Raw genomic sequence first — 18005 nt, 5'->3', positions numbered from 1 at the left:
TTAGGTGAACTTCAAGAACAAGATGTCAAATGTTTCATGTCATCCAATAAACATAGTTGGTTCTGGCATAGAAGGTTAGGTCATGCAAGCATGGATTGAATTTCAAGATTGTCTAAAACTGAACTAGTCAAAGGTCTCCCCAAGACAAATTTTTCAAAAGATAAAACGTGTAGTGCTTGCCAAATTGGTAAGCAAATCAAGTCTTCTTTCAAAAGAAAAAAGGACATAACCACTTCAAAACCACTTGAATTGCTCCACATGAATCTTTTTGGATCGGAGAAAATTGCTAACCTTGGTGGTAAAATCTATGTCTTTGTGATCGTAGATGACTACTCTAGATTCACTTGGGTATTCTTTCTTGCACGCAAAAATGAGGCTCATTCAATTCTTCAAAATTTTGCAAAAAAGTCGAAAATGAAAAGGAATATAAAATTAAATCCATTAGAAGTGATAGGGGTAGAGAGTTTGACAAGCAAGACGTTGAAAGGTTTTGCGACGAAAATAGCTACAATCACAATATTTCGGCACCTAGGACTCCCCAACAAAACGGTGTTGTTAAAAGGAAAAATAGATCTCTTCAAGAAATGGCTAGAACCATGCTTAATGAGCACAAATCACCTAGATCTCTATGGGCCGAAGCCGTAAATACTTTATTCTATGTTATAAATAGAGTTGTCATTAGAAAGATTCTCAACAAAACACCCTATGAGTTATGGAACAAAAGAAAACCTAATATAGGCTATTTCAAAGTTTTTGGGTGTAATGTTTTGTCCTCAATGACAAGGATAATCTAAGAAAGTTTGATGCTAAATCCGATGAAGGCATTTTTCTTGGATATTCCACTAGAAGTAAAGCATATAGAGTCTATAACAAGAGGACTTTAGTTGTGGTTGAATCCATACACATTATATTCGATGAATCCCCAACCTCTCCCACAAAAAAATGTGATGGTCAATGATGAAGAAGTTAAACTTGAAAAGGGTACCAATGAACTTGATACGAATAGGTCCCCTATAGAGCTTGAGAAGAGTATCAATGATCTCAACATAAATGAGTCTCCTATTGATACCTATCAAAGTTCCAATTCAAGTGATGATACCTCTCAAAACAAAACTACTCCAAATGAATGGAAGTTAGTTCATAATCATCTCATTGACCAAGTTATTGGTGATCCATCCAAAGGTGTCAGCACAAGGTCACAATTAAGAAATGTATGCAATTTTGTGGCATTCGTTTCTCAATTCGAACCCAAAAAAATACATGAGGCTGAAAATGATGAATCTTGGCTTTTGGCAATGCAAGAAGAACTAATTCAATTCAAAAGGAACAAGGTTTGGAATCTTGTCCCAAGACCTCAAAATAAAACAATTATTGGGACAAAATGGGTTTTTAGAAACAAAAATGATGAGTCGGGAACTATCATTGGGATCAAGGCTAGACTTGTTGCAAAAGGATAAAACCAAGAAGAAGGTATAGACTATGAGGAGACTTTTGCTCCCGTTGCTAGACTTGAGGCCATAAGAATGCTACTTGCATTTGCACCTTAAAAAAATTCAAATTATTTCAAATGGATGTAAAAAGTGCTTTCTTAAATGGTTTTATTGATGAAGAAGTATATGTTGAACAACCACCGGGCTTTGAAAGTAATGATTTTCCAAACCATGTTTTTAAATTAACAAAAGCTTTATATGGTTTGAAGCAAGCTCCTAGATCTTGGTATGGAAGATTTAGTGGGTTTTTACTTACAAGTGGGTTTTGTAGAGGTAAGATTGATAACACACTCTTTACTAAAATCATAAATGGAAATTTGTTGATCATTCAAATTTACGTTGATGACATCATTTTTGCATCAACAAATGACACTCTAAGTAAAGAGTTTGCCTCCTCCATGCAAAACGAGTTTGAAATGAGCATAATGGGTGAACTCAACTTCTTCTTGGGGCTGCAAATTAAACAAACTCTTGATGGAATCTTCATTTCCCAATCAAAGTACACCAAAGATTTGCTAAAGAAATTTGGCTCGGAAGATGCCAAACATGCTAAAACTCCCATGTGTTCTTCCTTAAAACTTGACAAAGATGAAAAAGGCAAGGAAGTTGATATTAAGAAATATAGAGGAATGATCGGAAGTCTTCTTTATTTAACGGCTAGTAGGCCAGACATAATGTTTAGTGTGTGCTTATGTGCTAGGTTTCAGTCCTGTCCCAATGAATCTCATTTGAATGCCATCAAACGCATCTTTAAATACTTGAATAGTACTATTAACCTTGGTTTATGGTATCCTAGGCACACATCTTTTGAACTCGTAGGATTTACGGATGCCGATTTTGCTGGTTGTAAAATTGAAAGAAAAAGCACAAGCGGTGCGTGTCACTTTATAGGTCAATCACTTGTTTCTTGGTCATGCAAGAAACAAAATTCAGTTGCATTATCCACCGTTGAAGCTGAATATGTTGCTGCTGGTAGCTGTTGTGCACAAATTCTCTATATCAAACAACAACTAGAAGACTTCGGTTTATTTTTCGACAAAATCCCTATCAAATGTGATAACACCAACGCCATTTGCATATCAAAGAATCCCATTCAGCACTCTAAAACTAAGCATATTGAGATCAGATATCATTTCCTATGTGATCATGTTTCTAAAGGCGATATTAATCTGATGGTCATCAACACCGAGAATCAATTGGCGGATATTCTCACAAAGCCACTTCAAGAAGATAGGTTTTGCACTCTTCGGCGAGAAATCGGAATGGCTATACAGAATGAGATACATAGCAGTAGCTGAACCTCAAAATCATCAGAAAAATTAAGCCTCAGGATCAGCATTTCGGTAGACCGAAATCATAGTTCGGTCGACCGAAATGAGATCTAGACATTCTCTATAAAAGTCATTTCGGTCGACCGATGAAGCCGTTTCGGTCGACCGAACCTTCAGGCCCCATCATATATGGCATATCTCTGAGTATTAAAGACCCGCGAAATCAACCTTTGGTTTCAAACCTCAAAACTCTATTCGCGAACCTATCTCTCTCATTCTCTGAGGCGACTCACTTCGTGCAAATCTCCTGCGATTTTCTTCCTCTATCTTCTCATGCGAATCACTCATTATCTCTCAAGGTAAGTTGCACATTGAAATCTCTAGTCTTTTCGTATGATTCATTCCTGAGTTTATACATCTATTATTATCATCTCTTCGTCAAAGGTTCCTTTCAGTTTTTATCATCTCTTGTTACATCACTGATAGTTAGGGTGTGTTGTTTAAATCTCTGTCATCCCTTCACATAACCTCTAATCTGTCAAGAGAAACCAATGGCAACCCGGAAAAATACATCTAAGAGAACTAAGCACACACATGACACTGAGGCTGGAGGGTCTAATCCCCCAAATCCTGTTCCTTCCGACCCTTATCCTGCCCCAACTATGTGCTTATTTCGTGAACCAAAATTTAAAGAGGTTTATGAAACCAAATTTCTTCATAAGATAGTTGAAAAAGGAAAAATTTTCGACAAAAATGACACTGAAGAACTCATCACACACACCTTTTCTCTCTTTGAAGCCATAGGGTTGGGTGACTTCCTATGTATGAAAGTTCATATCTACTCTAAGTTGGTTAGGTTGTTTTATACTCATCTTGAGAGGATAGTGGGAGAAAACACTTTTCTTTCCTTCGTTGTAGGAACTCAGATGACACTTTCTCTGTCAGCCATTCGTCACATTCTCAAAATCCCACACGGTGATATGACATATTTCACGGCTTATGACTGGTATGATAGAGAAGGGTTTAATCCTTACCAAGTCATTCAACAAATGAGCCAATTTCCTACCAATAACATTAAAAAAAATCTTTGCAAGTCAACTAACGGTACAAGCCCGTCTCATTTATCATGTCATCATTTACTGCATCCTTCCTAAATCTGGCGGTCGCTTCGATGTCTCATTCATGGAGGCATTTCTCATCTGGTGTGTTCTAAATGGCAAGAAAATCGATCTCGCGTTTCTCATCTTTCATCATATGATCGATTGCGCCACGAGAGAAAAAACTCACCTCTTCTATGTTATGCCGCTTACCCTAATCTTTCAAGCATTCAAAGTGCGACTAGAAGACGAGGATCGAAAGGAGCTTACCAATCTCTACAGATTTGATCGAGAGTTGTTAGGTCGAATGGGACTCAAAAAATCTGACAACAACATTTGGTATGATCCCAAGCATGGAAATCCAGTAGATGAGGGCCATGACATTGATACGGCAGAGCACCAAGCTGCAGGTGCTGAAGAAGGTGTAAATGTAGAAGAGCAAATTGAGGTTGGAGAGGAAGAACAGGAAGAATCAAAACCCATACATATCCCTCCTTCCGACGAACGATCGATACAGGAGCTTCTACTTGAAAATCTTGCTCTTTCATAAGAAAATCGAGATCACATTCTTGCTTTGCGCGAACGGGTTGAAGAAGTAGCCAATGAAGTTGACCTTGTCAAGCACGATCTTACTGACCTTCGGGCTATGGGACTTCCCCATTTCTGATGCTCAGACCCCCCCCTTGTGACACCCCCAACATTTTCCACGCATAAGTTGATCAGGCTTATACACGAAAAACGAGGGATATCAAAAACAATTGGCAATATATAAGCATGGAATACAAAATGATAATAATAAAAGAATTTAGACAGGAAAGGAACCCTAAATAATACAACATCCATCCATCCTTTATTTAATATAGTACTCCATTACAACTTGGAAATCCTATATCAAGGATCCCTAAATAAACCTGAGAGTTCAACGTCAAAAGTAAATAAAAACTGAAACTGAAGTAATGCATAAACTTCTACCCTAAACTGGATCGTAAGAGTAGATGAGTTCGGATGGTGGTCCCACACTGCTAACCTCAACCTTGGAACGGGTACTGACCGTATCCTGAAATAACAACAATGGTGGATCAACCCCACGAGCAAGTCCTCTCTACTATAACCCAAATCAGAGAATCAAATAAATTAATCATTTATATCCGGATGAGTACTATATCTGTATACATCCTAATGGAACTATCCAATGTATAACATGACCTCAACCAGAATAGACGGTGATCACTTAGACTCACACTAGGTGGTTAAGTGTCTCTTTTCCCTACCCGGGAAATCAACTATTATACATGGTGCACGGTACTGACAACACAGACTGTAAAGACTACACAGTAGTAACGCATCTCAATGTACTAATGAGTTACTGAGCATAACAATTAGGCAATACATGCCAATAATAATACTAAATAAACTGAGTATGTCAATTAGGCAACACATGCCAATAATATTAAACCACATACCCCAACAGCCACACATCTGTCTATAGCAACGAATACATAAGGTATAAATGAGTCTAAATTTATTAGCCAGCTCACATGGTTCTATATGGCAACACATCCATATAATATAAATGTGACATGATTAAACAGTCCATTTATTTCCTGAAATGCACACAGCATAATAATCATGGTTTATATATCATTTAACAGTATAAACATCCCATAAGATATCATGGATAATTTATATGACTAAAACCATGGCATTATTTAATTTAACAGTAATGTTTGATACCATTTAATAAGATAATAACACTATTTATATTTAACAATGTCATTAAATAAATCACATTAATATCCGTACTGTAAACGAGCCAATAAATGCTTAGAAAAGATTAATCGGCCATAAGAATAATTACCGGGTATTAAAATAATAATTTCGTGGCCCGTTAAACCCGTAAATACCAACACAGTACCTAAAAATCCACGTTTAAGGTTCTGGAATTTACAAAACAGGCCCTAGGGGTATTCTGGTAATTTCCAGCAGCTGACAGGGCCCTTCACGCGCCCCCACGCGTCGCCCTAAGCTCCCCCACGCGCAGCCCAACCTTCCCCACTCTCCCATGCGCTTGCACGCGCGTCTGGAGAGTTATACGCTCGCGCACGCGCTCCCACGCGCGCGTTGATGGCTTCTTGCTGACGCGGCGACCTCCGGTTGGTTGGCTGCATCATCTTTCCTACATGCGCGCCACACCGGATCAATCCACCTATGCTCCTTTCATCCTGCGGCTGATGATTAGCGCGCACCATCATATGGTGTTCCGCGCTACGCCGTATCAATCTAAGGATCCACAACCCATCTAACGGCTGCGGATCCATGCGCATGCTTGTTACAATACGCCGCAACACACCAGATAACTCCGGTCACCTTCCTCACTGCCGGTGGCCGGAAACCTCGCCGGAGTTTCGCCGAAAATTGCAGAAAAGCCCCAGAAAAATCTAGAAAATTCTAGAAAAAATCCCTAAAGCCTTATTTAATTATTTTCAGCCATTATTAATTTCATAGGATATTATATAAATATATACCATCCTATATAATTAAAATTTCATTAATTTAATAAACTAAAATTAATAATTTATTAACCTCCTAACCTGGGCTCTATGCATAAAAATAAACTAAACAATTAATTTATTAATTCAAAGGGGAAAAGTAGATAATAACTTGCCTTTTTGGATTTAAAATAAATCCGCCGGTTGCGCGTAGTCGGGTAAATTTCTCCTACACCGGTCCAAGCTCCTTTCTTTCTCTCTCTTCCTTTCCACACTTTTACAATAGCTCACTAAAAGTTATAACTTTTTCTAACTCCCTTCTATTCCTTCTAAGGTAGGCTAGCTAATTTATATACAATTTATATAATATAAATATTACAAATATCTAATTTTGCATTTAACTAACCACATTCCCAACCATATGGCTTCAAGTCTTACCCATAAACATTAATGAAATCATATCCTAATCTCTAATTTCATCATGACTTATGATTTAATACTATTATTATTATTATAAATATTATTATTATTATTATTATATTATTATTATTATATTATTATTATTATTATTATTATTATTAATAAACTATTATAATTATAATTATAATTATAATTATTATTATTATTAAACTATTATAATTATTATTATTATTATTACATAAGAATACATTATATCATCATAATACTTTATAACACAAATATAATACTTTAATTAACTAATAATGCTTAATTAAACATAATCAACAAATAAAATTATTAATAATAATACATGCACCATTAAATGAACTCAATATAAGAATGGTAAAGAAATCTACACATTAATTAATTCAAATAAACTAAACTCTTTAATAAAATACGGGGTATTACACCCCTCCTTTTTGATGTATGACAAAGGGGGAGAATAATTTAATTGATGTTGTTTGGCTGATGTTGCTCTGTGATTTTTGTGCTGGAATATAGAATATTGACTGTTAAAAAAATTGATAGAGTTGCTAACGAAGGTTGTGGATGGTAATGCTGATAGTAGTTGTAATAGGAACATTGGTTGTATTGGTCACTGGGGAATGATGTATCTTGACCTTAAATTCATGAATCAATGAAAATACATGTTTTTGGCAATTAAAATTTATATGCCTTCATGCCTTCAATTCTTTTATGATTTGTTTGTATGCCTTAAATATGTTATGCTTTCACTTCTAATGATGGTTAAATGATTGCACAAAGAAAGGGGAAGTTTTGTAAATCTCTTATTCATCAAGACTATGCACATTGATAGGGGGAGAATCACTCACATACCTTTTCTCACTTAACGAACACATCAATGAATTGTCATCATCAAAAAAGGGGAGATTGTTGACCTTGAATCAAAGGTCTTTGATGATCATAATTCATTAATGATGTTCTATGATTACTAATGTCTTCTTGAGTGAATTTACAGAGCAAAACATTCATCAAAACAAGCACTACAATACAAGGACAAAACTGAAGAAGCAACACTAAGGAATGAGCAAAGGACTAAGCAATCAAAAGTCAAAGTCAAGTCATCACAAGACATCAAAATGGGGTTAGCTAGGTTGGTGAGTTTCTTAGGAAGCTTTGTTAAAGTGCATATGAACATCTTGAAGTTCAAACTCTCCAACATTATGCATATCATCTCATTCACCATGACTAAGGAACAAAGGACTTAAGCATATCCTTATCTGAAAATGAACCAAGAGTTAAGATTAAAGCTTCAAGTTATTTCGGTCTACCGAAATAAATCATTGTCTCATATCGGTCTACCGAAATGAATATACAGATCCAACCAATAGTTATTTCGGTCGACCGAAATAACTGAGAGATCACTTCGGTCTACCGAACCTAGAGTACTGAGAGTATGATATTCAAGTTTGAACCATTTCGGTCGACTGAAACAAAATGAGGGTTTACTTTGGTCACCGAAACAAGAGTACTGAGGGTATGATTTTCGAGCTTAAATCATTTCGGTTGACGGAAACAAAACGAGGCTTTACTTCGGTCTACCAAAACAAGGGTACTAAGAGTATGTGTCCAACCTCAAACCATTTCGGTCGACCGAAACACAAGGGTGTTTCATTTCGGTCGACCGAAACTGAGTGTTTCAAAATTCAAACGGGCATTTTATTCTTGGGATGTGTGTCCAACAGCTATAACTTTATCAGACATGTCTGAAAGTCTATAAAAACAGTTTAGAACTTTATTTAAATGAGTTGCACACATTGAGAAAGAAGCACTTGCAATCATAAAGCTTTTATCATACACACACACTTCATTTCATCAAAAGAGTATTGAGCTTCAAGTTATTCATATATACTCTAGAGTGAGCTAAATCTTGTACTTTAGATCTGAGAGAAAGATCATCTTGTATTCCATCAATATACTTCAAAACTTGTAAGGGCTGGTGTGGCCCAAGGAAAACTAAGAGAAGGTGTTTCTCTTAGCACTTAGAAGCTAGGAAGAGCTTCTTGTAAGAGGTTTGCTCTCCACTCGCAAGGAGAAGCTATAGTGAATTGGGAAGTCTCAAGAGGGGTCTTGAGCCGAGGAGTAGGAGTTTCCGAACCTCGCTAAAAATCACTGAGTACATGTTTGCAACTTCTATCTCTATCTCTATACTTATTGCTTTATGTATGTCTTAATATGCCTCTTCATTAATGCTAACTATTGAAGCTTAAAATTCAGATTGCATCATTCATTATCTGTCAAAGAAATTGAGTTTGTCTTTAATTAATTTTTAAGATCGATAATTGACCATAGTTTGCATAGACTCTATTCACCTCCCCCTCTAGAGTCTAAACTTGGGCAACAGAAAGGATTTTTTAGATGAGGGTAATTTGGTCATTTTACGTGGTCAAAGGGTAAACATGTACTTTCATCATGTTTGGAGTGTCATTGTTTGAGTTTGCAAACTTGGGGGGTGTCTTTGTCCAAAAAAAGGCTAAGTTGTATATGACTGTCAATAATGCAAACCTCAGGGAGTGGTGTTGTAATTAACCCTAATTAGTTATACTTCTACTAAGAAAATATTATGAAGCCTTATTTTAAATTTAAATAAAGTATAAATAATTATATTATTAAACTTAATATTCCGTCAGTTTACTATTTTTTTTGGCTAAAAATATACATCATCAAATACAAATTAATTTATTTTTTAGGATTCTAAATCATAAGGATAATTTTGATATGTTCAATCATTTTTTTTTCACTTTCATGTTATCCAAAATAATAAATTAATATTTTATTCAATAAATTTTCATGCTAACCAAATGCATGTTAGAAAATAAATTTTCTTTTCATTCACTTCACTTTTATTTCATTTTTCATTTCATTTTTATTTTTATTTTTTTTTTTATTTCCATCTAATCAAACGGAGCCTAGAGATGAATAAACTAATGACAATACATTTGATTTTATGTTGTTGTTGTCCAGTATATTTGGGGCAATGGGTGGAACGTGATGGTGAGTTTATAATTAGATGTCTTTAATGAATTTCCACTATGTTTCTTTTTTATTCTATTCAAACTCGAAATAAAATAAAAGAAAAAATTCTTTTTCTTTTCTTTTTTAGTTGATTATAGCTAACCAAACAAAGTCTGAAAAAAGATAGAAGATTATTGTACGTGTAGATACAGAATTAAGAGAGATTAGGAGTGACCCGAGATGGGGAGAGAGAGAGATGAAGACAAATACATATTTCAATAACTGAAAGGGTAATTATGTAGTATTTGAAAAAAAAAATTACTAATTTATAAAATAAAGGATTGAATAGTCATTTTCTTTAGGAGGAGAGCAACTATAGAAAAGTGAAGTGAGCAAATTGTCTATATAATATAAATGTTATGATATATGTGAAATTGAAGAGTATTTAGGACATAAAATGTTAATCGGTCACTCACTAAATGGTAATTATTGTCTAAGTTTAGTTACTATTTATTTTTTATTGTGTTTTAAGGTCTCTGTAAATCAATTGTTTTTAAAATTTTGATCACCAAAATCTAATTTTCTCAAAAAAAAATTTAAAATTTAAAAACTAACTAAAATCATTCATGTTAATTTTCAAATTTGAGTTACAATTTTACAAGAAGTGAACAGAATAACAAATAATCTAATCTCATTCTGTATTGGAATCAAAATTAAATTTCGTGCCTAATTTCTTGTATCAGTAGCATGTTAGAAGGCACAAACACAAGAAACAAAAAGGTGACGAATTAGACTTCTTGAGCTCAATTAAACAAGACCAAAGTTGTAACATGTGCATTGATACTTTAGAAGCTGGTCTTGTATTTGCTGGGAAGATTCGCGGAAGAGTTTTCCGATCAAATGAAAAATATATATTACTCCATCAATTTTGACCTTTTAGAAAGTAAAAATTTATTATTATTGTTATTGTCGTCGTCCTTGTTAATGGCCGTGAAAACCGGCAAAAGGCCTGGAGTCCAAGTCTGCCAGACTTGTTTAGGATATCACAAAGGTCGACATTTCGAAGACGATGCCGACGATTAAGTGGTGATGCGGTTTCGTAAGTCGTCATATGAGTATAAAAATAATTGGTATATTGAGCACATGGACACTTTTTTGGCACAGAGATTGGCTATTTTTTTTGGTGGCGATTAAAATATTAAAAATTGTACTTTTCTGTGAGTTACTATTTAGCCCCAGCTCGCAACTTTTGGTGCCTATAAAATGATCACATTGCCCATCCAAACAAAAATCAAATCACTGAGAGAGAGTGAAGAATGAAGAGAATTGAGGAGATGAAGAAAAAACTTTTTGTTGCAATAAGCCTGATGATATCCATTCCACCAAAACCACCATCTTCGCCATTTTCTGCTACTTCAGACACCGAAACACCTGTAGTAGCTGATGATCAGCACCACCACCGACTCGAACCAGCCAACGGTGTTCCTAATCCCATTGGTGTCATTGCAGCACATCATAATGTCGTTGAGTGGCCAGCGAAAGTAATCGGATTTTGCTTTTCCTGTGCTGTTTCAGTTGCACTTCAACCGCTCCAAATTCATGCGCCATTAGTGCTCCCTTTGAGCTTCCAGTTAATCTCTCACGCCATCGTTATTGCAATCGCTTTGCTTTTTGTCTCAAATTACATTCATCCCAAGTACCCAAAGCTAGCGCAAGTGCTAGAGCATGTGGGTGTTCTATTTGGGTTCACAGCCTTCTTCTTCGCCATCACTGTACCTTTCCCACTCTACATTAAGCTCACTTACGGGACCATCTATGCTCTCTCTCTGCTCGCCATTTTTCTCTGTTACTGTATTTAACCATGCTTGTTCGGATAAGATGGACAACAGATGACCGTTGTTTCATGACTTGCAACCATTTGTTTTTTTTTTCTTCAACCGTTTAAACTCTCATTTATGTTTGGGAGGTCATCTTAGATTTGAGATTGAAAAAGTTTAGTTTAAAATTTGTGTTAAATTTTCTTTAATTTCTAATCTAAAATGTCATTTCAGTGCCGACAAACATAACATCATAATTTCGATACATTAAAACATGATGAGGGAGGTTTTAAAAGGAGTAGTGTCATTTATTAGGTAAGTGCATCTTGGAGAATCTTGAAATTGTTAGTTGGTTAAATTAGTTGAATATTCTTGTAACCAGACCCTTTATGAATATTCTTGTGTTAGTCTCAATCAAACACTTGGATACTTGTTGAAGTAGTTGAATCAAATAATTTTTGCATCTTTATCTTACATGGTCTTTGTATATACGGAGTCTATATGATGCAAACACTTGATCCAAGAAAATTCTAGAGTTGAAGCATAATTTCCTATTTTGCATGTATTCTATCACATAATGCCGAATTAGCTTTTTAAGTTCTTTTTGGTTATGGATTTAGCGGGGGAAATTGTGCAAAAGAAAAGAAACTGAAATTGAGGGCTCCATTTATTTTGACATAATATATATATATATATATTTTTAAATAAAATATTTTATTTTCATTTTTTGGTATTTGACAAAAATCTAAGTTGAAGTTGAAATCGATATCGATGTCGAGTCCATCAGATAAAATGTATAAAATAACTTGTCGAAAATTGATGAGTAAGCTATTTTTATTAAATAATAATTTTTTTTTTTTTTTTTTTTAACAACTAAACACCTAAAATAAAAAAATATATATTTTACATCTAAATTGGTTGTTAACTTAACCCAAGCATCCATTGCTTAATTCACATAGTGGTTTGAATTTGTTGACCGTTGTGCCCGCTACATACAATCGTGTCTGCATATGAGTGACTCAGTTCCACGTAACCTCCTAAAATTGTACAAATTTGGTTCACCCTTTTTTCTTATAGATTGCACTTTTTTTTTTTTTTTCTTTCTTTTTTTCTTTTTGGTAAAGTCCAAAACTCTGACAATCTAATTTAATTAAACAGGTTCACTAGTGATTAAACAGGTGGAGAGTGAAGAAAACTAGCAAGGGTGAATTACTGTAAATCAAGAAATGGTTCAAAAAACTCAAACCTATTGCATAGTTGTATTTGCAGTGTGATTCTTTTAGGGATCATACTCTCTGCTCCCTAGATTCCTCTTTAGTACAATTAAGAACTGAAGAAGAAAAAACTTGACTTATTGTTGGATTTTAATTTAATAATTCATGAAGAAATCAAGAATATTTTAATTAAATAAAAAGTAATTTAGACATCATACCTGATTGATAATTAAACCACGTTATACCTTTAGAATATTTATATAATTTTTTATAAATTCTTGCAAAACATTAGAGTGTTTACCCTCGACTGAGAGTTATCTTTTAATAGAGCTGAATAAAGGTTTTAAAACCCTTATATATAACAACAGGGGACGACTTCTCTACAAATAAACATGCATAAGTCTCATTTCCTAACATGAAAACTTAGAAATGAATGGTTAGATTTGAAGGGCACTTTTGGTAAAATTTTAGAATTGATCCAATAAAATTTTAGAGTTGAAGCGTAGTTTCCTCTTTTGCATGCCACCATGTGAATTATAACAGAATGCTGAATTGGTTTTTTTTTTTTTTTTATGTTCTTTTTGGTTCATGGATTTAGTGAGGGAAATTGTGAAAGGAAAAGAAAATGAAATTTTAAAAATACAAACTAAAAACTAATCATTTAAGCCTTTAAAGAAGAAAAAAAAAACATAAAAACAAATTTATAAAGCTCAATCCAATCCATATATTTACAAAACCCAATCCAACCCAACTCTAAATAGTTTCAATCGTTCAAAAAGCCCAAAATCCATTAACTCAAATCAAGTCCATGTCAATAAACAAGCCCACCATATAGGTTTATTTATTTATTTATTATAATTTTGGAGTACGAGCCCACATAAAAATTTTCTTATCACTAAAACCCTATCAGTCTACTTCACAGTGCACTCTTCACTTCGACGGCAATGGAGGGAACCCACTCGGCATGATGCAACGACTTGAAGATTAGCGCTCTCTCATTATGCATTGTTTGATTTTTGCTGTGTATCAGTTGGGGCATGGAAACTATTTCAATATTTTTCCAACTACTTCACCCTGATTTTAATTTCTCTCCAAAGTTATTATTGAATATATTAGATGATAATTCGTGTTGTAAGCCATGTTATATATAACTATATGAGTGAGATATTCATGCAACAATGTCCTATGATATATATATATATATTCTAAATATATCTATTTTATTTCTTGAAAAGATGAATGAGTTGCGGTGAATTTAGACTACATAAAAGTCACATGCACACCTACTTATAGAAATTTTGGACTTGAGGATTGGCATGCTGCATGTGAAAATTTTCGTGACTCCGAAACTCAAGGTGCTCAATCAATTTTATTCTATTTATATGGTAAATTTATATTTGTAGATTTAGGTATTAACAATATATTAAATTGAAGTGGACAATAGGAGCAACACCAATAAAGCAAACAGGGCAAAAAAAAAAAAAAACCAACAAATCATTGCAGTACCAAATCAACTCTTTGCAGGTTAACTCATCTAAACGAGTTTTGCTCTGTACACTTGCTTTTGATCCTTCTTTTATGTGTGATTTAGATTTTATTATTTTTACGCTTTGTTTTTACACTTATATTGTGTGACTTAGATGCAACCAGCATTAACTTAAGAATGTGTCAGAAAGCAAGATGAGCCGGTTTTAGAATTCAGTGAGGTTCTGAAGGGTTAGGAGGCAAATAATCAACTAAGTTTGATGCTATGTTTGATAGGAAGGAAGGGTTGTGAAAGGATGGAAGTGAGGAGGGGTAGAATGAGCTTTCCTTATTTGATTGAAAGGAGAAGAAGAAAAAATAAGTAAGAAGTGAGGGACGAAGCATTCTGCAATATATTTTTATCGGTCCAAAATTGGGCGGAACAGAAGAGTAACAAAGATAAAAATTATCCTATAAATTTGTACAAAAATGATCTCTTGCTCACAGTCAATCAAGAAATTTTTCTATGCCAAACATGTGATTGTTGAATATGATTAATATTTTTTTATTAACTATTTTTTTTATATATAGTTAAATCATATCCAATGATCTCTACATTTAGTGTGGAGAAAGTTTTGTTCACACGCACATCGTTAAACAAGAGATCATTTCAGTATATATATATATATAGGATTACTACTAATACTTTTTAATAAAAATGTTGTTTATGCAATTTGCTTTCTGGACATATTGCATAATTTGTATGGAAGTTTAAATTTAATTCGAGTATGTTGTTTTAGTTACTAATCATATAATTAGATGTATTTCAGCCGTTTCTAATGTATTCTTGGTTAAGAATAATTTAAATTTTTTTAAAACATATTGTAATTTTTTTAAAAATAAAATTTTTGTAATTAAATATTTATTGACTAAATATATTTTGGTTCGAAAAAAAGTTTGCTTTTTCTTGCAAGCAAATTTTTGGTAACAAAAATTATAAATTATGTTTTGAATAACAAAAATGTAAATTATTATTTACAACTAACATAAAATTAGTTGCAAAAAATATATATTTATTTATTTATTTTAAAATAATTGGTCACAGTGAATTATTTTTACTACTAAAATTTTGCTCAATTATGAAGAGTTTTTAATTTTCCACCAACAATATATTATTCGTGACCCTAAATTTATCTACCACCTTGTGACCAAATACTATTGGTTGCACAAACTAATTTTGACCAAGTTTTACATTATTTGCCAAATTTTTGCATACCATGTTTTGTGTTGAGTGAGACAGTTCGACGATTTATTAGCCCAGAAGAGATCACCAAGTTGTTCAACGGTCATATTATTTTGAAAAGAATCATTTAATCGAGAAAAAGTACAGTTCAGTATTTCTTTTACTTGTGAGAGTAATTTTAAAAATTTTATTTTTTTTAGTGGCGCTAGTAATAATCAAAATGGAAGGACTTTTCCACATCGAAAAATATTTTTTTCATGTAATTTCACTCTAGATTTATTTATAAATCGAACTCAATAAGTGTCACAACAGAATCATTTTTTACTCCTAAATGTGCCACATGATTTCATATTATTATTGTCTATTGATTACTTGTGTTTTACATTAATTGTTTATAATGGGTACTTTAAAAATGAAATTTTCATTTTAAAACTATAAAAAGCTTTCCGGGAAAAAAAAATAAAAAAAAATAATTTTCCTACCAATTGATAGTCTTGAGGTCTTTCATACAATTTGACCTTAAAAATTAATAATTGTTAGGACTAAAAAAACAAAATCACAACCTGACCACCTGTAGAGGCAATAAGCTATATAGCATGTGACTAGAAATATATATATATATATATATATATATATATATATATATTTGGAAACGCCTCTTCATGACCGTTAGATTAGATTGAAACGTAAATTTAAAAATTAAAACAAAAACAAGAAGAAGCTAAAAAAACGTTTGCTACCCAATCTCGGACGAACTAAAACCTATCAAAACCCAAGCCCAACTAAAACCCCCTCTCGATCTCTCTCTCTCCCCTCTCATACACATACACACTCTCTCTCCATCTCTTCCTCTCTAGCTTTCTCTCTCTACACCCATTATGCACAGGCAGTCTCTAGGCTCCCCAGCTGCTCTCTCTATCTCTTCCTCTCTTTCTCTCTCTACACCGATCATGCACCGGCAGTCTCTCGGCTCACCAGCTTCGAAGCTCCACAGTCATGGAGGAATCGAAGCAGTAGAAGAGAAAGATGAAGCAGACCAAGTGTGTAGGCTCACCAACAACGAAGAAGACAACAACAAGTCACAGAAAGCTCATAAATCGCCTTCGAGATCCGAAAGCTACAAATTCATACACCTCATTCCAATCCTCACCGTCATCTGTTTCCTCATCCTCTACCTCTCCTCTCACAATCCATCTCAAAATGGTAAACAAATTCATTCAACACAATCTAGTATTAGTACGGTTTAAACTACTTTTTTCAAATGATTAAATCTCAGTCGATCGTGGTAGCAAGATCACTCTATCACTTATACTAGCAAACTAATTAGTTAATTTTAATCACCTTTTAAAAAAATTAAATCTCAGTAGATAGTGGTAACAAGACAGACTCTGCGACTTACAATATTGTGTCAAACTAATTATTTCATTTTCTTTGACTTATTTTTTTTTTTCAGATTTGGCTCAGTTCAATGGCTTAAAGCGATCATCGGAGCTTATAGGTACAATATTAAGAATTGTTATGTCGAAGCTTTTGAGCGATCATTGCTTATTGTGTTTTCTCTGTTGTTGTTTTTTGTGTTGCGTAGATTCAACAGATATTGATGATGTTGGAAGATTTTTGGAGATCAAGAAAGGGGGTGTTTTGGCGATTCGGGGCCTGAGGAAGTTGCAGGAGATCAGTAGATATGGTCCGGCAAATCGGCGACACCGAAAAATCAGCAATTTTTAGTCAGCATTTGCGGATTCACTATGCCTGTCTCTAGTTATGCGTCTGTCTCTCTAGCTCTATGTTATGAGTTCTCAGAGGTACAGCTTCCGTCGGTGGAGTTGGCACGTGCGAACTCGGGCAGCTATTTATTTTCTCCCGCGTGTACGTGCGGATTGCATGTGAATTTGCTTCACTTAGAGCGCACCTTAGCACGTGCCTATGTAGAAATATGTCATTCACATGTATGAATGATATAAGTGCACTACTAATAATATACACATATATATATATATATATATATATATATATGTGTGTGTGTGTATTTTAAATTTGCATATCCATTTTTCAAGAATTTGAATCGTCGCTGTTTATTTTGAAGGATTGACCAGATAATATAGTATCACTAAGAAAAAGAAAAAAAAAAAAAAAAGGATCCGAACAACTTCACACATCTAAATATGATCTTTTCATTGTATATTGGATGGATAATCTTTAAATTAATAAATAGATATGAAAATTTTCACAAATATTTAGTATTTTTAGATGTGTAATCAATCTGTTTTATAATTGTAAATCAAGCATAAAATTTAAATTATATCTATATTCAATTCAAATTGGATTATCTTTAAATTGCTTTAAAATTTAAATTCATAATTTTGAATCGAGTATTGCATTTAATATTATTATTATTATTTTCTGAAAGTTCAAACAACTGTAAATACGCTCACAATATTATCATTCAAAAGATTTAAACACCTAACCTCCAATTTGAGAATGA

General features: G+C 33.6%; 1 protein-coding gene across 2 annotated transcripts; it reads left to right on the top strand.

The window, feature by feature from the left end:
- Window positions 1-16159: 16159 nt before the first annotated feature.
- Window positions 16160-17726, top strand: LOC132302271 (uncharacterized). 2 transcript variants are annotated; one of them, XM_059799120.1, is made up of 3 exons: window positions 16160-16723; window positions 16974-17018; window positions 17115-17726. In XM_059799120.1, exons 1-3 carry the CDS (start codon window positions 16399-16401, stop codon window positions 17246-17248), a joined length of 504 nt encoding a protein of 167 aa, XP_059655103.1. In that variant the 5' UTR covers window positions 16160-16398; the 3' UTR covers window positions 17249-17726. The 2 variants fall into 2 exon arrangements, with proteins under 2 accessions (XP_059655103.1, XP_059655101.1); XM_059799118.1 differs by having other exon boundaries at window positions 17106-17715.
- Window positions 17727-18005: the final 279 nt, after the last annotated feature.

The sequence above is a fragment of the Cornus florida genome, unplaced genomic scaffold (assembly GCF_030987335.1).
Source record: "Cornus florida cultivar Cherokee Brave unplaced genomic scaffold, ASM3098733v1 CherokeeBrave_3.0.0_Hap2_Chr04, whole genome shotgun sequence".
NCBI lineage: Eukaryota > Viridiplantae > Streptophyta > Magnoliopsida > Cornales > Cornaceae > Cornus > Cornus florida.
This window is presented reverse-complemented; position numbering and strand designations above follow the sequence as displayed.

Bases quoted from the DNA above. Each gene is read 5' to 3' on its own strand.
- LOC132302271 (XM_059799118.1), top strand. From the start codon at position 16,399: ATGCACAGGCAGTCTCTAGGCTCCCCAGCTGCTCTCTCTATCTCTTCC. The intron at 16,724-16,973 runs GTAAACAAATTC...TTTTTTTTTCAG, and splicing joins TCACAATCCATCTCAAAATG to ATTTGGCTCAGTTCAATGGC. The intron at 17,019-17,105 runs GTACAATATTAA...TGTGTTGCGTAG, and splicing joins GCGATCATCGGAGCTTATAG to ATTCAACAGATATTGATGAT.